The sequence below is a fragment of the Drosophila kikkawai genome, chromosome 3L, assembly GCF_030179895.1.
Source record: "Drosophila kikkawai strain 14028-0561.14 chromosome 3L, DkikHiC1v2, whole genome shotgun sequence".
NCBI lineage: Eukaryota > Metazoa > Arthropoda > Insecta > Diptera > Drosophilidae > Drosophila > Drosophila kikkawai.
In genome coordinates this window covers 8,586,698-8,611,502 of record NC_091730.1, presented here as the reverse complement: position 1 = coordinate 8,611,502, position 24,805 = coordinate 8,586,698, and the positions used below count along the sequence as shown (strand labels likewise).

Sequence of the window (24,805 nt, the reverse complement as noted above, 5' to 3'; positions counted from 1 at the left end):
ATTAAATTTAAAATAATTTCATAATCTATATAATATTTAAAATATATATTGCATACATATTTTGTTAAACTTTTTATACCCTTGCAGGGTATTATAATTTCAGTCAGAAGTTTGCAACGCAGTGAAGGAGACGTTTCCGACCCTATAAAGTATATATATTCTTGATCAGCATCAACAGCCGAGTCGATATAGCCATGTCCGTCTGTCCGTCTGTCCATCTGTCCGTCTGTCCGTCTGTCTGTTTCTACGCAAACTAGTCCCTCAGTTTTAAAGCTATCTGAATGAAACTTTGCATATAGTCTTCTATATACTCTCACTGCTATATATGTCGGAACGGGCCGGATCGGACGACTATATCATATAGCTGCCATACAAATGTTCGATAAATTTTTCGAAAAAAAATTATAACTTTGCTGTTTTTTAACATTTTTGCACCATTTTTTAGATATGGCCATTCTATATTATTTCTGAATTTTGGTAAAAATTTTATGAAAATCGGACGACTATATCTTATAGCTGCCATAGAAACGATCGGGAAATTAATAGGAAACAAATTATAACTTCGTTGTTTTTCAACGTATTTTCATCTACTCTGAGATATAAGCTTATTTTATTATTGTAGAATTTTGGTATAAATTTCATGAAAATCGGACAACTATATCATATAGCGGCCATAGGAGCGATCGGTAGATGTAGAGAAAATGTAAAGGTGTGAATGTAAAACTGTAACTGTCAAACTGTAAACATTATAAGTATAGTTGAAATGTAATGAAATAATATCTGCAAGGGTATACAAACTTCGGCGTGCCGAAGTTAGCTTCCTTTCTTGTTTATAACAAAAAACCTTCAATGTTGGCTCGAATGTCAGCAGGCAATTAAAATATTTCAACATTGTTTTCCATTTGTTTATTTGTGTCGCCCTATGACCGACAAGGCAAGAATGTTGCCAACATGTTGGCCAAAGCCAACACTCCACCTGACTTGTAATAGAGTTTTGTACCAAGACTTGCTTTTTATTTGTTTTATTTTCTATTTCTATTTCTTTTTTTTTTTTGCATTTGGCATGCGACCTGAAGCTCTCTAGAGAGCCAGTAAATCATTCGCCAGCGACAACGGACAACAACTTGTCAACGGTTCCATGGAGTGTGTATGGAGAGGGGGTATGGATTTGGATATGGATGTGGAAGTAGCTGGGTATGGGGATGGGGATGGGGACTTGGAGTGGGGTCTCTCGAGTGGATCGAGTGGCGGCGATCGGGAGATCGAGAGGCGGCTGGCCGGCTGCTGTTGCAGCTTTGCATGCATGCGGCTTTTTTGGACCAGTCATGGCTCAGGTTGCATATAAATGGAGCTTAATGAGCTCGTGCCAAATAGAATTGTCAGCGGGGCTAACTTGGATGCAGAGAGAGGAAAATACCCTACATGAAAGGCAAATAATTAATCTATATATCAATGCAACCTATCGAAATACGATTTATTTTACTCTGAAGTATTTTTTGGATTTCTTAGAAAAATTTGAAACCTGTGAAAGCTATATTAAATAACTTATTATATATATTTAAAATATTTATAATATAAAGATCTCAGTTTTTTTCTAAGTAAAATTAATGAACATCCTTAGTTGTTACTAAAAAAATCACTTGAAAATGTGCTTAAAAATATGCTTAAGATTATAATCTAAATTATCCTTGCTCAAATTCCTTTCTTGTTCATACAAATTTATATTTCTAAGTCTATTTTTTTTTTATTTTAAATAAATTTCAATAATCTTACTACATTTCTTTTCCAGTGCACGTTCGTGTTGCACTCAAATTGTTGGTAGAATTCCGCAATTTAGCGGTTTTATGGTCGCGCTTTTGATTTGATCACGAACCCATAAAGCAAAGACATATCACAGCTGAAAGCCAAATATGGTAAAACGCAGGTTTTCTTCGCCTTTAAAAGGGGCGCGGCAGGTGCGGATATTATTATTATTATTTTTCGATATTTTCCTTATTTTTTGGCTTTCCCACGCGCCCAGAGGCCACGATGGGGTTTATTGGGATTCCCTCCTCTATTGTTTTCGGATGCAATCTGCCATCTTGGTCGTCCATGCACTAACAAGCTGCCGTTGCAGTTGCACCTTTATTATTTTTAATTGGACTGATTTCCCGCTACAGATACATGAGTATCTGCGTTGACATATGCGGCAGGCAGTGAGTCCGCCCGAGTCCATCCAAGCCAAGCCAATCATCCTAGGCCATCATCATCCATCGACCAGCGAGCGAGACGCGCGACTGTACGGCAGCTGGACGAGGCGGTAGAAGGAGCCCGGCATCGATCTGTGGCAGGGAAGGACCAAGCCAGACCAGACCAGGCCACAGATGCTAAGCGAGAGAAAGGCCTTCATCTTGACCAGCTGTGTGGCTCCTTGCCAAGGGTTGTCGCCCTGCAGGGTTGCTGCTGCTCATTGGAAGTTTTCCCACGATTGCGTCAGCGCCTCAGCTGCACTTTTGCGCGCTGTTTTAAGCGGTAAAACACTGGGAGAAAAATTATATATTATCATTATTACATAATATATTAAATATATAAGCTAAATTGTATTTAAAATTAAATTTAAATAAGATTGATAGCTGAAAGTGGGCTCGTTAAGAGCCAGACTTGCAGGATTTTAAAAACTTTTTTTAATAATTACTCAAAATATTCAAATTTTAATAATAATATTATTTATTTATTTGTTTCTATTAGTTCTATAAATTTTTTTCAGTGCCTGCTATTTTATTTGGCATTTTTTCCGCGATTCCTATTTTTTATTTCTGCGCCTCCCGTTGAGTCCTGGCGGCTGTGCGTCCTTTGGGGTGGCGGAGTACGCCAAGTCAGTCGAGAGTTAGCAACCTCAATTAGGGGTTGTCATCCCAATCAAGGCCCAGACCATGGCAAGATCCTTGGATCTCGATTAGGAGTCGCTGACGTACTGCGACATTGTAATGACGTCACACAATTGTGATTCACCGCACCGCGATTCCCATAGCAGATATTTGCATTCATTCATTCAATTCCCTCATTCAATCCAGGTGTTTAGAGGCAGGACTCGACGCCTTCCAGTCACTCAGCGCCGCCGCCCTTTGTCCTCCGCTTGACTCGCCACAAAAGGATCCCGATCCCTCTCTTTATCGACGTGGCAACGCCTCTATGAACCCTTGAACTGGGTCTGCGAGTGGTCTGTGTGTGTGTTTCTTTTAAAGCTAGATTATGTGGGCATATTATTATTATTGATTGCTGGCGGGGAGGATCAGCGGGAATATTAAAGGATTTTTATAATATTAAGCTTCTTGGGAAGCCAGGAATTACTTGAAATACATCATAAATTTATTAAAGAAAATATAGGTTTTCAATTTAATAAATATTTTAGTTGTTATAAGAAAGCTTTTGATGAATTTACAATCTATATGTCATACTTATAGTTCCCCCTGAATCGTAACTCTCCGTAATCCCAATATAAATCCCCAATTTTGTTTTATTTTTTCCTCCAGTAAAAAATCCCAAAAGACCCCCAAAGCCATGCCCTACACCTGGCGGCAGCCGGAATTCCCCGGCGATGGCAGTGATCACAAGTGGCTGGATCCCACCCTATTGGTCATCTGCAAGAATGCCGATTTGGAGGCGGCCATTGAGCCCCTCCTGCGCAGCCTCAAGCAGCCCTTTGCCCCCCGCCAAGTGGCCAGCGTCTTTGTGCACGAAACCATGCGGGATGCCTTCTGTGAGCTGGTGCGATCCTCCATGGAACCGATGCACCACCAGGCGGCCACCCATACGCAATACCTCAAAACGGTGGCCATGGTGAAGTGTCTCCAAGCGGAGACGGTGTGTCTACTGACACCAGATGACATCAATTTCCGCTCCAAGATGACAACTGGTTCGCCGATAATGGTTTGCGAATTTTATCAGAATTTCTTTGGCAGTGGCAAACCCAGTGCGGTGGTCACCATGCACACCTTTCGCAAATCCTTCGAGTTTCCTGAGCTTCTGGTCGGCGAGCGGGTGCCCTTCGCCTGCGCCTCTGTTTGGGGCCGGAAGATGGCCGCCGCTTATGAAGCGGCCCTGCACCTGGACATGTCCGTGGTCTACATCAACTGCCATGACGTGTCACTGTTGCCCATTGTGGAGTACTTCCAGGCCAAGCAGCCGCACGTGGTAATGGCGCAATATCATCATTTCGAGGTGATTTTCCATGAGGATAGTTTCCGGTTGATAGTCTATCCTGCCAAGGTGTTTTGGGAGCCAACAGATAAGAAGGTAGCAACAGATGCCGAGGAGGAACCGCCAGCGGAGGGCAAGAGCAAGAAGTCTAGTCATATTAAATAATAATCCTGAACTTGTAGGTTTTATATTTAGTCTAATGTGATCCAAAGTAAAGATAAATTTAAAGTATATTTCTTTAACTATTCTTTAACTTTTTTTCCTCTTGAAATTAAATTAAAATTTAAATGGAAAATTTATTTACTTTTAAGGATTTAAAAAGCCTCTTTCCCGGCCATCAATCAGCTTTAAATATATTGTAAAATATACATTATAAATTCAAATGCAATCGGAGCTGTTGATCGGCTTAAGTAAATGCTCTTTCGAGCAAAGCCATCCGTCAAAGCCGAAGATCAGCCAAAACTGTCATCGATCTTTCTCCGATTTTCTCCGCAAAACTGTCAAATGTCAAACGGCAGCGCTCGAGTGTGCCCAGCTCTGCCGTCGAGTTGTTAATCAGCCGAATCAAAAGTGTGCCAGCAGCCATTTAGACATTGTAGTCGGCTCAAGGATTTTGACAGCTAAGCTGACGTGCGGAAAAAAGAAAAAATAAAACTAAACTAAGCACATAAAAAATAGAATTAAGATCCAGGGAACAACGGGCAACGAGTGTGTGTCGTGTGTCTGAGAGTGCACGAAAATGACTGGCAACCAGGTGAATATGCCAAGCTCAAGCCCAGTGTGCTCGAAATGCAATGAAACAATCAATCAAAGCGCTGAAAGAGGCTTGTCGAGCAGATCGGCGGAGGCAGCCGCGAGTACTATATATAAACTTGAGTTGTAGCCGTGGCTATATAGTAATAGTAATGGGCCTGGCCCGCCGTCTAACGGTTGAACTGCGCACACAAAAGGCACAAAATCAAATTACCAGCAATGATTAATCAATCAGCACCGTACCCGCTTCGACTGAGATACAGATACTTGAACTGCGAAACGAATATCAAGCTCATACAACCCATTGCCATGTATGAGTATATATGCAGGCATTACACTATGCCAAAAAGTTGTAAACTAATTAAATAAAGAAGATTTAAAAGCCTTTGTTAGTGGTATTTTTAAGTGTTTTCTGAGCTAATTGAAAACTAGAAGGTGTGCTGGGAGTGGGAATAAGTATCTGTGGAAATTCTTGGGGCAAGAAAAGCATATTTTTATTACCGGAAACACTAGGAAAAATAAAGCAAACTTGGAGAATGTAAAATAAAGCCCCCAAAAGCTATACAAAATTTAAGATAAAATATTCAAATATCTTCCTGTTACCTGCAAAAAATATAAAATAAATTTGCTTATTTATATTTAACCTTATTTAAGATTGTATAATATTTTCATAACGTAATTGTCCCCCCAATATTTTCTCCGTGTTGACCATAAACACACCACATGAACACGATCTCACCGCTGGCCTCGTCTAGACCCGCTGATAGTGGGTGTGTGTGTGTGTGTATGTGCGGGTGTGTGTGCCAGAGTGCTGGCCAAGTGGGTGCGTTCTCACAGCTGGATGCCCGGCGTCCAAGTCCAAGTTGGACTGCCAGCAATCACGATCCAGCTAAAGCCAGAGATACAGCAGCAGCAGCAGTCGGCACACACCTGCAGACTCTCACTCCGCGCAAAAGCACACACAGAAAACCCCCACCGATACCCACACCCCATACCCCATTGCCCGTGTCCATGCCGCATCCACGTGTGCGTTCCACTGGCGATTCCCAATCCGAATTCAACTCCAAATCAATGCTACGGCAGCGGCGGCTTCTTCCCAAAAAAGGTTGCAGCGCAGCAGAGACGGCAACGGCGATCGTGCCAAAAATGGGTTTGCAACTGGAATTCGCTTTTAGCCAGCAACATATCCAAGCACTCGAACGTGTGGAGACCAGATCCAGCATCTCAGATCCAGCTCCTAGCACCAATTGCTGCACTGGGAAAAGTAATAATGAAAACTATGTAATATGAGCATTATTTAGGGAATTGAAATAACATTTTAATGATTAATTTATAAACGTTCCTTGACTGGTTCTTTAAATTTACAAAATCGTGTGAAATCTTGATCTCTTTAATATTTTAAAATTATCAAGTTAACTTTATAAAGTCGACACAAAACGCATGACTTCGACGATTATGTTTAAAACCGTTACGACGATAAAGATCCCCAACTTGACTAAGGCCTCCAGCAGTTCGTGGGCATTGAAGCGAAATCCTCTTCTGTGGTAAAATAGCACCAGAAAACCGATTAGCAGAGGCCACATCGAGAATATCATGTTGAACACATAATAAAGAAACAGAACGAAGAACAGGACATTGCCAATCTCCTTTCGGAAATCCGCCGTTAAAGCCTGAGACGGTCTGCCCTGCGGTTCCACAGTAGGTTCCACATTTTCAGGAAGTACTTCCATTTTTTTTAAATATTTCTAAAGTATTTTAGATATAGTTTAAATTATAGAGAAATTTTTGATATATTTTACCGCTTCGGACTGGAAATATATTATGAAGTAGATAGAAATTTGACTGAAATATGCTAAGCTGCCTTGATTTTGGAACAAGATCTTAATAATAATTAAGTTACAGCCTCAAGAATTTTATTTATATTAATATTACTTAAATAAATAAATGTAAAAGAGTTTGCTAATTTTATAAAAAATGTATTACTGCTTGTTCTTAACCAAGTTCCTAGCCCACTTTGACTTTTCTTTCAGTGCATGTCTATATATTTCCCTCCAGCGGATCTTGGCTAACTCCCAAGTGCAGGTGGCGATTGGCCGAGACCAAAAGACCAAGATCGGTGGATCCAAAGAGCAGCTGGTGGTGGTGGTGGTGTGAACAGCTAGAAAGTTTTAGTGCCCCCACAGATTCCTCCCCTCCTGCTCCTTGGGCTCCTTCTTCTCCTCTCAGATCGTGAGAATCAGTGCGGCGGCTGGAGCTGAAAATTTATTTGTGTGCTGGCCAAAACAAATGCCGCGTGATTTCAATTTATGGCCATCTAATGAAAATTTGACAAATAGCAAATGGGCAAGCTTACTTGCGCGGCCAGCACCGGGGCTCTGCGCCAATAACATACATCATGATCATGATCACTAACTGCCGCACCGGCACTTCCGTCAATTGATTGAAATGCCTTACGTGGCTCTGGTATACATAGATGCCTTGCATCCCAGGCAGCTCCCAGCTCCAGATACAGATACTGACTGCAGGTCCAAGGAGCCGTCTGTCAAAGTCCGCTTCAAGTTGTGCCTGCTCCGATTTATGTCTGCTGGCTTCAGTCAAAGTCGTGACCCGCGAACATTGAACTCCCAGTGAACCGATCTTGTCTCTGCAGCAGCCGGAGCAGTGGGGTATCCTTACTGTGGAGTCTAAATTATGGAACTCTCCTAAGGGTTTCACTCAAAAAAAAAAAATGTATAGAAACTTAGTTTTAAACTAAAAAGAAGAGGAAACTTTTAAAATATATACATGTACATTCTAAATTTAATAAAAATGTTATTTCAACAATCATTTTTAATCCTTGAAGTCCCAGATTAATCAGCTTAAAGAAGTATTTTTAAAACCTTTTTAATTATAATTATTTCAAAGCTTCCGTTTAATTTTTAGTTTAAAACTTGCCACCAAATACATTTTGGTTTCCCACAAACCATAAAAACTATAATTAATAGTTTTCCTCTGTGTTTTTCTCGCTGCTGAAGTGAAATATAATCCGTGATAGAATAAACCCACTGGGTCGATAGTGGAGCGATCTCACCTTGGCTTCCAGAGTGCAACTTACAAACTCTGGCTGCGGGGGTTTTAAGATTTAAGTCTTGGGTCTTTTTTTTTTTTGGGTCGCCCAAAGGCAAAGCCACACATTTGAGGCGAAATGAATTTGAAAACCGCCAGCACGAAGTGCAATTTTCAAGAGGCCAGGCAGCCCGAAAGTGTTATTACTGTGGGAGCTGGTCGGCATAATGAAGCCATTGCCATGGGCAGACCGGGCCAGGCCGCCGAAGGAGGCAACAAAGAGCAATGCGAGCCCATTGTCAATCATATCCGAGTTGATTTTCCCACATTTTATGCGCCGCTGATCGCGTTTTGGTCCAACTGCGACGACTCCTCATGGGAAAATCACTGAATTGTTGGCTTCGCCTTGTTGCGCAACAATTATTTGGCTTTGGTTTCGGGCCCTATGTTAAAGGGAAGTCAGGGTCTAGTCCAAAGACAACCCCCACGCATAACAACACCTCCTCAGCAACGTTGCGCTTCGCTGCAGTCCCTAAAAAAGAGAAAAGTCACCTGGAAAAAGCGCATTTCTGGGGTTGCAACTGCTACTTCACGGTTATTATCTAGGCCAGAACGGAAGTGCGCTTCTTGAGATCTTCTCAGCTGACCAACTCTTTCACACATTTCCTTGGATGTCGTCCAGGTGTTTCTGGGAAACTTACTATATATATGCCAAAAAACATTCTAGTGCATTGTGCGTATGTTAATTTTGTTTATATTTTAGGCGGAAATTAAATTCAGAAGCGCTGACATTTGGATATGCTTGATTGCTTTTATGGAATAACGAGAAAGGAAGTTTGTGTACCCTTGCAGTTGGTAATTGGATCATTGGGAATCGATTCATCGATTTCTGCTGATTTTCCTTCATTTACCTGGTTTTCTTACATAAATTGATTGATCGCTCCTATTGCAGATATGATATAATAATTCGGATAAAGAATAAGCTTTTAACTTTATGGGTATTCACAATAAAACTTTAAATTCTCCTATAATTTTAGGATTAAATGTAAAAAATTCCGCACAATTTAAAATTTTTTAAGTTGGAATTAAATTTAAATATTTTAAAATTTTTAAATATTTTAGATACTTTAATACTTACATTTTACATCACTTTAAACGCCATCTGGTGCTACCTATTGGGTACTATTAGTACTTTAGGGATTCTGCCAGCAGAGGGCAGCAGAGTGGGTCATAAATTAGGAAACAATTTCGTTATTTTTAATCCCTAAATTCCTAATAATCTTTTAATTCCCAATTATTAAATTTAAAATCGAAATGATCTCTGTTTACACATAAAATTTAATAGTAATATTTTAGTAGAATGGTTAGTTTTACCGAGAACCATTGTAAAGTCTTTTGAACATCTGCATTATCATACCAAAAAAAATACCACAATGGCGACTTTGCAGCCCTGTTTCAAAATTTAACGCTAACAATTTCCTGCAATTTTAGTGTATTTACGGATTAACAAAAAACTAAAACTAAAATAAAATTTGAATTTTTTTTAGCAGAAATAACACATATTTTCAATTCTTGAGAATACTGAAATCTATAGGAAAAATAAGATTAAGAACGGGTGGCTCTTTTGAGTATACCGACTAACAATGATGCCCTGATATGTAACTATAATTTGATGGAGTTTTTATCAGGGTTGTAGACAACCATTGATCTCCAAGGCTAGATTAGAGCTTACTAACTATAGAACAAAATCTATTTGGGTAAATTATTCAAATTCAAACCAGATCCTTAAAGAGAAGTGATCAGATTATTTAAACTATGCTGTTTGTTTTTAAAAATAAATTATATTAACCATCTATTATTGATGGTTTTGATATCTTTTAGAAAATCTACAAAAAAAACGAAACTTTTGAAAAAAAAGTGTTCAGTAGCCAAAGTGTCATCGCCAGTTTGTGCTACCTTATCGATAGTAAATGTATCGATAAGTTGCTATAACAGCTGCTGGGATCATGATACCTTCCCCCAAAACGACCTCATAGAAGCAAAAGGAAAACAGCATAGTCTAGCCTGCTGTAAAATCATTAATTATTCACAATTCCCGAGGGTTGGTTGCCGAGCAAGTGGATTCAAACGATGGACATCAAGCGTAAGTAGGACTGCAGCAAAAAGATAAACATAAACCAATAGTTATGCTTGCAACCAAATACAGTTAAAGATAAGAAGTGGACTGCTACATACACCGAAATGTTGCTGGAACTTTACATGGAACGACAGGAGCAGTTTAAAGATCCGCGACGCAAGGTCAAAGATGTCTGGGGCGAGATGGTGGACTTGCTGACCAATGAGGGAATGACCGACATTGATGCCGTGCAGCTGGACCGGAAATTCAGGAACCTCAAGAAGACGTACTTCTCCATCCGCAACAAAATCATCAGATTATCAGATTATCAGCCAAACTGGCAGTTCTACGACCAGATGGCTGAGATCCTTAAGGACGAGGCTCCGCCTGGCACCCAGGTGGTCCTGAGCTACGATGATTACGACCACTCAAACCCAATGGCCTCGTTCCTCGTCGACGACAACGACGAAGCGGAGTCGGAGATCTCAATCCTGGGCGGCAATCAAGAGGCAGTCTTTTCACCTGCCCAGGTGCTTCCCAACCGCAAGCGGAATTCCAAGGACGGCGGCGAGCAGCGACCAAAGATAAAAAGGTACAACATTATGCGTTCGGAACCGCAACCGGATCAGATCGAGGTGTACAATGCCGCCGAGCCTGAGGTTAGCATCGTAGAGACCAAGGAGGAGCAGGAGTTATCCATTGGCAGCACCGAGCAGGCGTTGAAGCATTTGAGGGCCCTCCAGGAGTTCGCCATGATCCAGGACAATTTTCGGGCCATTGGGCTGCTCATGCAGGCGGAACATGCCATTCAGTATCCGCCCAAGGCCAAGGACTTTGAGGTGGAGTCGTGAAAGTAATGAAATGACCTTTTAACTAGAGCCTAGTTAGCATAATAAATTATTTATATATATTTAGCTTTACAAAACAAAAAAATGAATTTTAGCACTACATTAGAGCTTTACTTTCTTTGGCTTAAGCTTAATTAAGAATATAATTTATAATTATAAACTGGAATTTGTTGTACTTGAAGTATTAGTTGCAAGAGGGAAGGGGTTCTAAAGGTGATACGTTTTATTTGGCCAGCCCCCTTCATTTTTAATTGGCAGCACCATTGAAGAAGTCTGGCTATCTATTGGCAATACCATTTTAGCATTCTGGCCACATTGCATCCATGAACTGTGAATTGGCAGCACCATTTTAGGAGTCTGGCAACTTTATTGGCAACACTTGTCTAAAAGTCCGGCAATATCTTACCCGAAGTACGGCCACTCTCCATACATAAACAAAAGATTTCTTCTAAAATTACTTTGAAATCTCTTAATAAAATGGACACCCCTAAAAAAGGAAGCATATTTACCCTGGGCCCCGCTCCGCCTGGACACCGACCACCGAATACGTCCCTATTTAAGCGCCTGGAATACAACCTGATGGCAATGTCTCGTCACATCAGAGGTACAACCGCAAAGATTGACCTCTTACGGAGTGCTCACCGCATAGAGATATCCACCGCAATGCGCAAGTCCATCAAGGAGCAAATAATGCTTTCGATCAGGGATCAGATCCTGGCACGTAAAGTCATGGCCAAGAACAGCCTCGAGTTGAAGGCTCTGCAGGACGCCGAAATCCTGAAGGTGGTCAGACACTTGCATGAAATAGACAAAAACCGCCAGGAATGGAGCCATAATCTGGCTCGTCTCAAAGTCGACCTGAAGCAGGAATCCGATCCTGATAAGGTCCGTTGCCTTCAGAAAGAAATCTATGCCTTGATAAAGGACCTCAAAAAGTCGAAAGATCTCCGCGAGCGGTGGAGGCTTCGCATGGTCCAGATGGAGGCCGCCAAAATCAAGGTGCTACAGCCGCCCACCAATAACCAGTCGGTTGACGAAAGCGATATGGTAAGGAGAAGAGGCATTATAGATTCTACTATAAGATAAAAAAAGTTAAATTAAGATTGAATTTGTTATCTATTATATAAAAAAGTCGGACGAACCGATTTTGCATTCGTTTGAAAGGTCTCGGGCTCCATGAGGTATATGTATAGCAAAGAAAATTCAAGAAAAATTTCAACAGAAAAGCGGAAAAATCATATTTCGCATACATCGTTATCTCTGAAACATAGTATGCATAGTATTTCTGCTCAGTTAATTTCATGTGACAAACCGAAATTGTCTTCACTGGTTAAATTGTAAAACAATTTTTTGTACAAATTTTTATTCAATTTCAATAGCAGCCATTTGTCTTTAAGGTGGTAAGTTGATCTGTGTAAATTGGATTGGATTTAAGGTTAAATTCACCACTCTGTCTATAGTCCAAAATGCCTAGAAAACGTCGTCCGAATATCGGCCTCCGCACAAGACATGCAGTCCAGCAAAAAAAGTATTCTCAGAACTTAAGCGAAGAAAGAAAAAATATGAGAAAAGAATATGACCGATTGAGACGAAGCGTGAGCACACAAAGATCATTAGCATCATATAATTTATAAAAATATATATATATATTTTTTATATTTAGAAACCGTATTCCCCTTCTAAGATTTCTACACTTAAGCCTAAGACAAAAACGAAACCTGTTAAAGTCGTGACGGAAAAAATCAAAAAGAACGTAAGAAAAATCTATGTTCATTTTAAATTATGTTAAAAAGTATTGGTTTTTTAATATATATATTTACCTTTTTTTTTTTTAATTTTTGTAATTCTTACATAAGTTGAGACCTGCTAAAAAGTATTGGAAAACTTTCTTGTAAATTCGTTAGGGCCTCAAAAGATGTTATCAACTTAACAATTATCAAAGTAAGCTTTGTAAGAGTTGTTTATGTGAGTTTTGTGAGAGGTTTTTCTTTGAATAATGCCTGCAGTTAAAAAATCAAATCTTGGACGGCGTACTCGTGCTGCACAACGCCAAATGAATATACGAAAAGCATTGAAACGGACCCGATATGCAAAGGTTCTTCCTGCAGAAACGCTACCTCATAATAGACAACATTTTACTAGAAGAAGGTTTAAATGTATACTTACAGTTTTAGAGTTACAGTTTTACATCTAATAATTATAATTATAATTGTTAAACTGCTTTCTAAATTCTATTTTCAGATTTCTTCAGCAAAGTCAACGACTGAAAAGGAAGCCCCTAACGTAGTGGAAAATATAAATAAAAATGTAAGAATACCCGATATAATTATTTAATTTGCATAAAGCTTGTTCTTTAATATTTAATTCTATTGTTCAGATTTCTTCCCCAAAGCCAAATACCAATACCATATGCCTTTCCAAAACCGTGGCTTTGATATCAAAAGTAAGTATAATAAAAAATAACATGTTCAGTACCTATTAAAAACTATAATTTTTAGGAAAATATTGACAAAAGAATTAAGCCCACCAAAGACTGCAAAAGATGTGCATTCCTTCAGCGCTCAAATAAAAATAACAAAGATGTTCCCAGGGTCTGTAATATATGCTTGAAGTGGGCTCATAAGGTTCTGCAAGATGGCGTAGAGATAACTCCTGTTAGAAATGTACCAATAAATAATACAACGGCATCTGAATTAGCTATGGTAAATCAACTAGAAATTACTAGAAACTTTTCACAATGCCGAATAATACAAATTCTTGCAGGCAGCGTTGAAGGAACACGATTATGCTGATTCTGAGTCCACGATTAAGGTGGAGATTGAGGTGGGTTTTTCTATATTATAAATATATTTTTTTGTTTACTTTAATTTACATTATTATCAGCCTGTAACAGAGGAGGAGGAAAGTTTAGAAGAAATGGATTCACCTATGCCTTCAGTTCATGTAGAGATTGAGGTAAGGTGAAATTGAAAAATAGTTTTTAAAACCTAATAAAAAATATATACTAATTTTTTGTAGTCCCTGGATGATTCTATGAACGATGAAATTATGTCTGATATTATTAAAGAAGAAGAGGTATGTATATAAAAAGAATGTAATGAAATTTTATAGTCATTACTGTATTTTCTGCAGACGGAAACCCTTTCCACGACGGAATCAATAGACTTTGATAAAGTCACCTTGATTCAGGATGGTTTAAAATCCATTGATGATAAAACTACGGCATTGGCACATGTAAGAATTCTGCAGGAGTACGCCATGTTAAATGATAACTATCGGGCCATCGGTCTTCTGTCTGAAGTTGAAGCAGCACTCATAAATCCAGCCAAAAATGAAGATTTTGAGTGTTAGATGTGATCTTAGGTTAGTTTTAGTGGGAAGAGGAATAGGAAACCCAAGAAAGATGAAACAGACTTGTAAAATAATAGAGACACATTTTATTTGTCTTCATCTGAAGATAAATATAATAATAAAAAGCTTGAAGTGATACTACTACAATATCTTTAGAACTGTTTATTATAAATGTAAGTATTTGCTGTTGGTATACAATTATTAAATTTATTTTAAGAAATACAAATAAATAATACAAGAAATAAAGACGTTTTAAACAATAACCTGTTAATTTGTATAATCAATAAATAATAATAATAACAATTCTAATCAGGCACCAAAAAAAAGTCTATAAAATTAAATTCAAAAGCAATTGGTTAAGCAAATACCAATACATGAATTTATATTATTTGTTGGAGCGGAAACCCATGGAAGCTCTCTCACAACAGGCTCTGTTAGCTCTCGATCCGCCTAAAAATACAAGCTGACAAACATATTGGTGAGAGATCGGGTCAGAGTGAGAGATCTCTCCCATAACGCTCAGTTCAGAAACTCGTCAATCCGGTTTCGTCGCCCGCCAGAAGAGCGACAGTCAGACCGAGAGCGAATCGGTTGTATATATGTATGTATACTATATACAAATTATCTGTTGAACATGTGTTTTAGTCTTCGACCGCCTTTCACACGATTTGGAGATTCAGCGTGCGCCCGATTTTGTGCCTAAAAACCTGCTGCAAATTTGTTTAAAAATCAAGTCTATGCTTCTAAAAGTGCAACAACAATAAGGGTATGTAATTGGTTTTATTAGTTAAGCAAGGCAAAGTAAAATTTTAAACTTTATGCGCAGCTACATTCATATTCAAAGAGAGGGAGAGTTACCCACCCACCAAGAGAGTAAACCCTCGCGAAGAGAGAGAAAGCCATTGCGAGCCAAAAGAGCCAGGGGACATGTACTCTGACGTAAGTACTCGATCTACAGTGGTAATGATAGTTTAAAATCTACAATAATAATAATATTATATATAAATTTCGGTTGATAAATAATTAATTATAATTATTTAAAATTTATAAAGGTATTAGTTTGGCAAAGTTGTTGCTTCTTTGTTTCTATGTTGATTAAAAAAATATAATAATAATAATAATATATCTAATTTTTACTAATAATAATAAAAAATATATTTAAATTTTAATTTGATAAACATTCAATCTGTTTTAAAATTTAGTAAGATATTAACAAAGATTTTCCTGTAAAAAATGTAATATATCTCTTCAATTTCAGAATGAAGACGACAATCAGAGCGATGGTGCTGGGGGATCGGGACGGATCCGGAACGTACTGACTCTGGAGGAGCGTGTGGCCGCCATTCGGCAGTATGACATTGTGCCCATGTACAGCAAAATCGCTCGCAACTTTAACTGCAGCTGGGAGCAAATCAAGAGCGTGGTGTCCAATCGAAAAGCAATCCTGGAGTTCCACGAGGCCACCAATATCCTAAGCAACATGGTCACTAAGGACGGCGAACTACGCCGGCGAAAGCTAAACTTTTTAGGCCACTGCCTGTACGAGTATATCCAGAGGGCCCAGTTCTATCTGAACAGCGACGTCAACGAGGAGCTGATCCGCAACAAGGCCATAGAATTCCGCGACCTTATGCGCATCGATGGCTTTACGCCAAACAAGCCCTGGATTAATCACTTCAAGGCCGCCTACAATATATCTCTCTCGAATCGACAGATTACTATTACGCGTAGACCACCGAGATCGATGGACCTAAGGGACATAATGTCCTACTGCGGACGACACACCTCGATGGCCTGTAACTTGCTACCCAGATCTCCGGAGCCCGCTCCGCCCACAACCAGCGATCAAAGGGCCATCGAACGACCTCTGTATCGCGCAAAGACCCTGATGAATACTTCTTGCCAGAACCAGGCCACCTCGGATGAGTTCCATATGCGACGAAAGCGTAAGATTACGTTTCTGGAAAAGTGCCTCTACGAGTACATCCAGCGGTCTCAGGTGCATTCCAATGGTCGTATTGACATGGACAATCTGCGATCCGTGGCCATCAGTTTGAGGGACATCTTAAAGATCGATAGCTTCTTCCCCGACAAGACCTGGTTCAATCATTTCAAGAACCACTACAACTTCACCTTCTCGGTGGGTGTTCCTGTTACCCGGCTCCTCTCGTTGGACCTCCGCGATATTGTCAGCTATTGCAGTCGGCACGAACAAAGGATAACCCTGGCCTCCAAGAAACAAGTGAATGCCGAAGCAAAGCCAAAAACAGGATCTAAGCCTAACACTCCCACAGAAAACGTGGACCCCGGAGACGAAGACGATGATGACTGTGTGGCCATAGAAGTCCCCACTGAATTAATAGAAATCAAAGATGAAGATGAAGATGAGGATAATAAGAGTGAACCAATCGAGACACCAATTAAGCGAAAAATGGAAGATAAAACCAACCAGAGTTCCTTGAAGATACAAAAGATACACCACTACCCACAAGCACTTGAAGCCTTCAATAAAGCGGAAGCTCCAGAAACTGCCCCTTCACCTAGTCCTGGTCAGGACGCAGAGGTCAGCAACGAAGCACAGCTACCAAGCTGCGTGGAGAACTACAAGGATGCCCTGCGTCTGCTAAAGCCCCTCGAGGATTTCGCCCTGATGGAGGAGAACTACCGCGCCATTGGCCTGCTCACCCAGCTGGAGAAGATCTTCGAGACGGGAAAAAAGGCTGCCGAGATGGGGTCTTCTGCTAAATAAGTGTCCAGCCAAATATATCAGCTTGGAGTTCAAGTTTAGAGATAAAGTTGATATCTATTGGATACATATGTAAATAATATTATTATTATTACGTTAGAGAGATACTAATAGATCCCATAAAAAATAGGTCTGACATACTAAACGACTTTGTAGAATAATTATTATTCTAAATTATATTTATTATAATTTTTTTAAGCCTGAGTATAAGGGAAAAAATTCCTAATAATTTTAAATTAAAATAAAAACTTAACAAAACTTTATAATAAATAATTAAAATTAATAAAATTAAAGTATAATTTTTAATAACAACAAAAATTTTTTAATATTATTTTTTATTAAACTTCAATTTTAGCTGTGAAAATATACAAATTTATAATTGATATGTGAAAGCAAAAACAAGTTTTTGCTGATTTTGGGGTGAGATTTATTCTCATCTCTCTTATCATATACTATTTGCTCTCAATCTCTAAAAATAGAAGCCTTTGATATACATATCTCCGTTCGTTGAGAGATCGGTAGAGCATTTTGCAATACTCTCTCGTAACGCTCTCTTTTTCAACTCGTCAATCTGGTTTCACAGAGACTCTTTTCGGGAGATTGCAAAAAGCGAGAGAGCAAAAAGTAAATGTGTATATAATCTGTGAACATGTGGTTCAGTGTTCCACCGACTTGATTTGGAATCCAGTGTGTGCTCCGAATTTGTGCCCAAAAACCTGCTGCAGATTTGTTTATAAACCAATTCTATGCTCCCAAAGTGCAACAGCATAAACAACAACAACAACAACAAAGAATAATTTGCAACTAAAAAAAAGCAAAGACTTTTTCGTTTTCCTTTCCGAGAGATTGGCGTCACACAACGAGAGAGGCAAAACCACCCTGAGAGCAAGTACATGTTCCAGAGAGCGCTGTCGAAAAGACATTCAATTTCAGTGGTGAGCAGTTTGTTTATGATTCTTTTATTTGTTTTATATGCTTTGTTTTGTAAATTATAAAACAAATAATTATAATGAAGCGGCTGTTTCATTATAAAATTTTAAATTTGTCTTCTTAATATAATAATATTATTAAATATATAAATATATAAAAAATGTTATATAATTTAGTTCTTTAGTGGTTCACGCTGGGTGAGATAAATCAACTTACTCCATAAAACATCGATATATCGATAGTGCCGTCACGAAAAAGCGTCATGATGACTTTTGCTCTCTCGACTGCATAATACAAAGAGAGAAATAAATGATTCTTTCGTTTGGAAACGAATTTTAGTGTGCAAAATGAGTAGCGATGAAGTAGAAGTGATTCAAGGGGAAAGTCCCCTAAGCACCGAAGAGTACGCAGATGATGACTTTATGACATGGTAAGTATAACCAAGATTAGTATTATTATTGTTTTATTAATATGATTATTGTTTGTAGGGAAGAGTATCAAAAAAAGCTCAAAAAAGCTGAGGCAAACAGGCGGTACAGAGAAAAGAAAAAGAAATTAAAGCAGCCTCCCAATGATGACCCAATAAGTACATGGTGAATATAACCAAGACGAGTATTGTTCTTGTTTTTATAATATTATTATTGTTTAAAGGGAGGAGTATGAAAAAAGGCGCAAAGCCGCTGAGGCCAGCAGGCGTTACAGAGAGCGGCAAAAATATTTTTACCTGCCTTCCAATGATGACAATAGCTTATGGTAAATATAACCAATACTGGTGATGTTTTTATGGTAATATAAATATATAATATATGTGCATAATGTAGCGAAGAGGATGAAAAAAAGCGCAAAAGGGCTGAGGCCAACAGGCGGTACAGAGAGAAGAAAAGGTTATTAATGGCTAAGGCTCCGAAACCAAATCCCAGAACGCCTCCAGCTGCAGACTACAGTAAAGCATGCAGAGAGCTTAAAAAACTGCAACAACCTGAAGCTGAAGATTGTGAAATATCATCTAGTTCCGTTTCATCAAAAATACTTAAAGCCATGAATAATGATACGGAATCCGATCAATTTAAAGCTGAAATACGTTACCAAGAGATCCTGCCAAAAGAACTCAATCTCCAAGATTCGGAAATGGTAAGTTTTTATTCATTATAATTAAATTAAATAATCTGTGTATGTATATAATTTTTTAGAACTTGGATTACATACAAGAGGCTCCTGTCCAAGAAACACAATCTGACAGTGACGACAGTAATGTTCCATTAAAAATTAACATCACTTTGTCTTCATCCTCTGAAATTGTAAGAAAATTATTACATTTTTCTTATATATTAAGTAATAATTAAATTAATTTTGTGCCATTCATTATTTATATTTTAGAATTTTGATGAGTTTCAAGAGACTTCTGTTCAGGACTCTATGAGCACAGGAAACCAAAGTGACAGTGATGAAATAAGCATGAGGTAAATATAACCAAGCAGAAGTTTATTATTGTTATTTATTACAAAAAATACTGATAAATCTATATAATCATCATAGTGATATCGTTCCTGTAACCGAAGACTTTGCCAAAATGTCTCCAGCAGAAAAGGCGGCTGAGGCTGCCAGGCGATACAGACTTTTAAAAAAATTATTAAAGCCTACCAAACCTCCGGCTCGAACGGCTTCCGAACGAAGTAAAGCATACAGAGAGCGTCAAAAAAGTCTACAACGTGCTGCGAAATTAATACTAAAAGACTCCAAAATAGTAAGTTTTAATTTATGAATTTAGATTAATATAAAATTATAATATTCATTGGTTTTTCCAGAATTTTAATCAGAAAGAAGCGGCTATCCAAGAAGTAATTAAAAAGCAATGTAAAAGTAATGACGATGCAAATATAAAACAAAGAAGTCCACCCAAAACACCTGGAGAAAGAAGTAAAGAATACAGAGAGCGCAAAAAGCGCCTGATAATGACTGCAGTTGAAGATATAGCCAAAAAGCAACTTGGAAGTTTACCAGAAAACAACACCTTAGAAAATGTAAGTGCTAAAATATTTATTATATTTATTTTCTCAATACTAAATACTAATTTCCAGACTGAAAATGACAATGAAACCGTTAAAACCGAAACAAGAAAACCGCTTCGTTACGTTTTGACACTGGATGAGCGCTTGGCTGCCATTCGGCAGTTCGATAACGAAGCCATGTACAACAAGATCGCTCAAAACTTCAACTGCAGCTTGGAGCAGATCATTCGCGTGGTGTCCAATCGAAAAGCCATCTTGGAGTTCCACGAGGCCACCGTTCTCCTGAGCAAGCAGTCCAAAGAGGACAGCGAACTGCGTAGACGCAAACTGAACCTTTTGGGCTACTGTGTGTACGAGTATACCCAAAGGGCTCGGTTTCATCTTCTGACAGACGTCAGCGAAGAGGATATCCTCCAGCGTGCCATCGAGTTCCGCAACCTCATGGGAATCGATGGCTTTACGCCAAACAAGAGTTGGATTAATCAATTTATGGCCGCCTACGACATAAATTTCTCAAAAAACTTAACTAATTTTACACAAAGACCGCGTATATCGTTGGACTTGAAAAACATAATGTCTCACTGTGTACGACATTCCGCCATGGCCTCCAACTTGGAACCGAGAGTTGTGGAGACCGTTGATGACATTGAACAGCTTTTGGATCATGCAAAAAACCTGCAGAAAAACTCTGAACACAAACAAGGCACCTCGATAGACCTGGAGTTTGAAGACGAAGTTAATAACGTTTCCGTGACCATGGATATTGAAGATAAAGACGACATAGATAACTTACCTGGCACACCCTTAATTGAGGAGTTGAATGATAATTCCCACCACAACAGCTCTTTGGAGATCGAACAGCTTCATCATTCACCGATTCACATCTGTGATTATCAGCTTGTGGATGATGAAATGCCAGCAATTACAACTGCTTTCATTCCTAGTCACAACTCAGAGATCATCGACGAGCCTCCGCTTCCACGCAACGTGAAGAACTTCAAGGATGCACTGCTTCTTCTGAAACCCCTCGAGGATTTTGCTCTGATGAGGGAGAACTATCGCGTCATAGGCCTAATTAGCCAGTTGGAACAGATCTTTGAGGCTGGCAAAAAGGCTGAAGAAGTGGGTTCTTTAACTGAATAATTAGTGTAAGGAGGCTAGCTCAATTATATGTAAAATGATATTTTCATAAGAAAAGTGATCCGTTGAAAATAGATGTATTTTGTTTTTTGATTTTCTGAATATACCAAAAATAATTACAGCAAATATTGATTTAAAATAACCTTCATCATTCACTTAAATATTAATCACTTATTTCCTGTTATAAAGCTTACTTATTTCTTAAGTTTAAATATATAAATTTCCTCTCATTTCATAAATAAATTTAAATTTATATATAGGAAAAGTCATCTTTAATCTTTTTTCTCCTCTAATGGCGACTTGAAATGTATATTCAACGTATAATCCCGGATAAGAATTGTCAAAGTGATGATTCCCATCTACAGAAAGCCGCATATGGGGGTGGGTCTTTCGGTCTTTGACCAGGTTACATAATCGCCTGACGCCTCTCCACTCGCCGCCCCAGCTGGAAGCACAATCAGCGCTGAAACTTTACGTTCGTCCTCTAAAACTTTACGCGTCCTGCCCGTCAAGGGAAATGGGATGTGGGTAGCTAGAGGTGGGAGCTGGAAAATGGGAAGCTGGGAGATGTGGGGCCAAAAGGGACGGACAGAGGTGACCTGCAGCTCTGGAGTCGGACGTGCGGAAGTGGGCAGGGTTATAGCTGGAAAGCGGAGACGGAGCCGGAGCCGGAACAGAACCCTGTAGGTGCTACATCAATTCTAGATGGGAAGCGCAGCCAGGGGGCAGAGCGGCGAAGGGCGAAAAGCGAGGAGCGGATGCCAGCAGCGAAGCGCAGCAGTCAGCATCCCAGCGAGGGACCTTGCGGTGCCTGGAGGTGGACACGCACACACATACACACACGTCCATTTACAGGTTACTGAGCATATACGTGCAGAGAAAAAAATAATATCAAATATATCGATTTTATATGCCTTACTATATATGGTTTTAATGCCCCCAAAGGTGGTTACGAAGCACATTTAATTTTATGTTATGAAAATACAGGCTAACTTGTTTTAAAGGATCCGAGTATTAAGGAGGCTTTTCTTAAGCTGTGAGACTTTGAAACCTAATAATTGTAGATTAATATAATATAATAATAATCACCCCCTTTTGAATCTGTATTAAGGACTTTAAGAAGATTTTTTAGTTCTCTCTAGAAAATTGTCCTTAAGGCTTCGCCAAAAAGTAGGCAATACTTTTTGCTGGCACTTTACAGAGTTATATTTTTATGGTCACATAATTTTATAATAATGTGTGACTAAATAATATAATTTCTCTTTCCACATTTAGTTTACTTTACAGAGAACCCCCTGTAGTAAAGTTTTTAAGCAGCAATAAAGTTTCTAGAATCTCCCCGATCGATTTGATATTTTATTACATATGTATGTGTTTTTGCACTGTGTGTGGGCGCTACGACTACATAACCGGGGCTATAGAGCCACATCCTCATTGCTACATCACCATTGCCATCCGTCCTCGATTCCGGCAAAGTTTCTTGCCATACGTTTGCAACCCTCCTGAGCAGCAGCAGTAGCAACGGCGACGGCAGGAGCAGAAACTGACGCTGAAGCTGAAGCAGCAGGAGCTTCAGCAGGACTTTCATTTCAAGGATTTCCGACCGACGACGTCAGACTCGACTCGACTGACGGGCTCGACGACTACTATGGAGAGCCCTCTGGTAGGGCGTACAGGTTGCCGTGGCGTGGAAAACCTACGAGTGTTGTAGGGTTAGCTGGAGGGGCATTCGGTGGAAGAAGCAACATCAGTGCAAATACGAACAGCAGCAGCTGGGGCTGGAGCTGGGGCTGGGGCAACAGACTTTGGCTCAGGTTACTGCCACACGGCTGCGCCCCCAAAACAAAATTGAAACCCCAGCGCGTTAAGAGCTCTGACATAAAACCCTGAAAGCGAAATTGCCATCGAGGGATATACGAGCAAAAGGACGGAAGGGACTACGAGTACATATACCTCTCCAGCTACCTCATCCTCATCCTCCTGCGCTGTCACCTCTTCTTCTTTGTCCCCTTTGGGCGCTATATGGCAGTACATATGCCATCACAGGCAGGAGGATGTACTATAACCGGCGGGCAATCGTGTATGAAAATACACAATTGGGTACAGTCGGGCCTTTCAAGCTTTATAAAGTCTGTACAACAGATCTTTGGGTGTACTGGAAACAAGGATAACAGGCTAATCAGTCAAAGAGATTTTGGGGTGAATCGTACATAATAAAAGACTGTGAGAACGTTGATACACTAACAGGAGGTATTATTATTTTAACGAGAAGGTTGTACGGTTTTTTAAATAATTTTAAAAATATATTAATGGTTTTTAAACAGGAAAAAGTAAAAAGAATTTAAAGAAGATTATAAAATTCATAAATATAGATATAAATATTATTTTCAAGTAGTATAAATATCAATGAATAATATAAATATAACTTATAAATTATTATTTATGTATTTCCTACCACAAGAGTATTTCAATCTTCGTTTATCCAACTCTATCCTACCTTTTAATAAACTTTTATTTGAAGAGTTTGTCCCGATTTAATTGGGCATTGCATAAAATTGATGAACGTTTTTATATTCTCATCCAGACGGCGTGAGATTCATTATTTTTTGTTCCCTATATAACAGGATTTCGAAATGCGTAGCGTAGCTTTTTATTGGTATTATAAATGTTTGCTGCTCTGGGGCCTTTTCTATTTACAGCTTTTATATAGCGCTCCTGGATATTACTTTTGTTTTTATTGTGTCAGAATCATCGAGTCCCCAGTGGTTCCAGGCGCTTTACTGGCTCCTAAGGGTGGGCATGGCGTGACCAAATGCCATGCAATGTTCCACAGACTTTATTAAGGTAATTTTATCTTTTATATATACTAACTATAGATATACATATATGTTTGTAAATGAAACCTCGCCAGGAATTCTTTCTCTTGCCTGGAAAGGGTATTTTAAAAACCAATTTATTAACTTTATAACGAACCCGTTTCTAAGTAGAAATGTTTGAAATTCCCCGAGTTTCTGTGGTTTACCCTTGGCTTCACTTAATTTCACTAAATTAAGAGTCACCTTCGGTGGTTTACCTTAAATAGTTTGCAAATTCAATTTAAAAAGGTAAATCACTTAGAGTCAAACGTTGATCTCTTAGGGGGGGAAAAAACGGAAATCAGTTTTTCCCGCCTAACCATTGGCATCCAGTTAATGCCACATTCAATTTCCATTATTTACTTTTGCCGCTTTTGTATATATAATATTGATTCTTTCATCATCCCAGACTCCCAGCCAGGCGACCCCACTTTAATCACCGAACATGCTAGAGTGAGGGATAATCGTGCCATTGTCTGCCAAATACGAATGAATGGCAAGCCAAAAGTGAAGACCCGACTCTGGGACCCGAACACCGAACCCTGAGCAAGTTCTACGAATACCCGTTCATCTGGAAAGCAGATATATAGATACAGATACAAAGATACTTGCCAGCGTAAATCGTGAGAAATGAATGAGAATCAAGTCTGTTTTTTCTGTTGACCATCGATTTATTTTGATATTTCTTGGTACTAAAAGTACTTATATTTCGGAACGCATTATAATGGCTCTGAGGCTGCGGGGCTTTATGCCCGTAGTACATCTCATTTGGGTTGTCGGTTCGTCATAAGCCTCTTGGGCTTTAGATGCTGCAGGCAGGAAGGCAGGCAAGT

At 39.1% G+C, this 24,805-nt stretch overlaps 5 protein-coding genes and 1 long non-coding RNA gene across 11 annotated transcripts; 5 read left to right on the top strand and 1 right to left on the bottom strand.

The window, feature by feature from the left end:
• Positions 1-3,434: 3,434 nt before the first annotated feature.
• Positions 3,435-4,412, top strand: LOC108080267 (uncharacterized). Its single transcript, XM_017174931.3, has one exon. The coding sequence runs from the start codon at positions 3,541-3,543 to the stop codon at positions 4,342-4,344; it is 804 nt and encodes a 267-aa protein (XP_017030420.1). The 5' UTR covers positions 3,435-3,540; the 3' UTR covers positions 4,345-4,412.
• Positions 4,413-6,300: 1,888 nt separating this feature from the next.
• Positions 6,301-6,811, bottom strand: LOC108080278 (uncharacterized). The gene is made up of 2 exons (XR_011444883.1): positions 6,732-6,811; positions 6,301-6,677 (listed from the first exon to the last, which is right to left on the bottom strand). It is a non-coding gene; the product is annotated as an uncharacterized lncRNA (long non-coding RNA).
• A 3,146-nt stretch (positions 6,812-9,957) lies between these two features.
• Positions 9,958-11,050, top strand: LOC108080413 (uncharacterized). Its single transcript, XM_017175149.3, has 2 exons — positions 9,958-10,120; positions 10,184-11,050. The coding sequence occupies exons 1-2, from the start codon at positions 10,108-10,110 to the stop codon at positions 10,942-10,944; spliced, it is 774 nt and encodes a 257-aa protein (XP_017030638.1). The 5' UTR covers positions 9,958-10,107; the 3' UTR covers positions 10,945-11,050.
• Positions 11,051-11,347: 297 nt separating this feature from the next.
• CkIIalpha-i3 (CKII-alpha subunit interactor-3) lies at positions 11,348-14,436 on the top strand. 4 transcript variants are annotated; one of them, XM_041775319.2, is made up of 10 exons: positions 12,186-12,341; positions 12,402-12,536; positions 12,605-12,694; positions 13,183-13,248; positions 13,319-13,384; positions 13,440-13,643; positions 13,705-13,764; positions 13,825-13,896; positions 13,960-14,016; positions 14,074-14,430. In XM_041775319.2, the coding sequence occupies exons 2-10, from the start codon at positions 12,408-12,410 to the stop codon at positions 14,290-14,292; spliced, it is 963 nt and encodes a 320-aa protein (XP_041631253.1). In that variant the 5' UTR covers positions 12,186-12,341; positions 12,402-12,407; the 3' UTR covers positions 14,293-14,430. The 4 variants fall into 4 exon arrangements, with proteins under 4 accessions (XP_017030649.1, XP_041631253.1, XP_070141825.1 ...); XM_070285724.1 differs by lacking the exon at positions 12,605-12,694; XM_017175160.3 differs by lacking the exons at positions 12,186-12,341; positions 12,402-12,536; positions 12,605-12,694 and adding an exon at positions 11,348-11,988 and having other exon boundaries at positions 14,074-14,436.
• A 409-nt stretch (positions 14,437-14,845) lies between these two features.
• Positions 14,846-17,271, top strand: LOC108072657 (uncharacterized). Of its 2 annotated transcripts, XM_070285894.1 has the most exons (4): positions 14,877-14,893; positions 14,973-15,058; positions 15,119-15,231; positions 15,551-17,271. In XM_070285894.1, the coding sequence occupies exons 3-4, from the start codon at positions 15,220-15,222 to the stop codon at positions 17,039-17,041; spliced, it is 1,503 nt and encodes a 500-aa protein (XP_070141995.1). In that variant the 5' UTR covers positions 14,877-14,893; positions 14,973-15,058; positions 15,119-15,219; the 3' UTR covers positions 17,042-17,271. The 2 variants fall into 2 exon arrangements, with proteins under 2 accessions (XP_017019380.1, XP_070141995.1); XM_017163891.3 differs by having other exon boundaries at positions 14,846-15,058.
• A 366-nt stretch (positions 17,272-17,637) lies between these two features.
• Positions 17,638-21,263, top strand: LOC108080252 (trichohyalin-like). 2 transcript variants are annotated; one of them, XM_070285813.1, is made up of 10 exons: positions 17,638-17,973; positions 18,153-18,398; positions 18,457-18,561; positions 18,620-18,721; positions 18,790-19,099; positions 19,159-19,266; positions 19,346-19,428; positions 19,505-19,712; positions 19,774-19,989; positions 20,047-21,263. In XM_070285813.1, exons 2-10 carry the CDS (start codon positions 18,316-18,318, stop codon positions 21,118-21,120), a joined length of 2,289 nt encoding a protein of 762 aa, XP_070141914.1. In that variant the 5' UTR covers positions 17,638-17,973; positions 18,153-18,315; the 3' UTR covers positions 21,121-21,263. The 2 variants fall into 2 exon arrangements, with proteins under 2 accessions (XP_070141914.1, XP_017030400.1); XM_017174911.3 differs by having other exon boundaries at positions 18,145-18,398.
• The last annotated feature ends 3,542 nt before the right edge of the window (positions 21,264-24,805 follow it).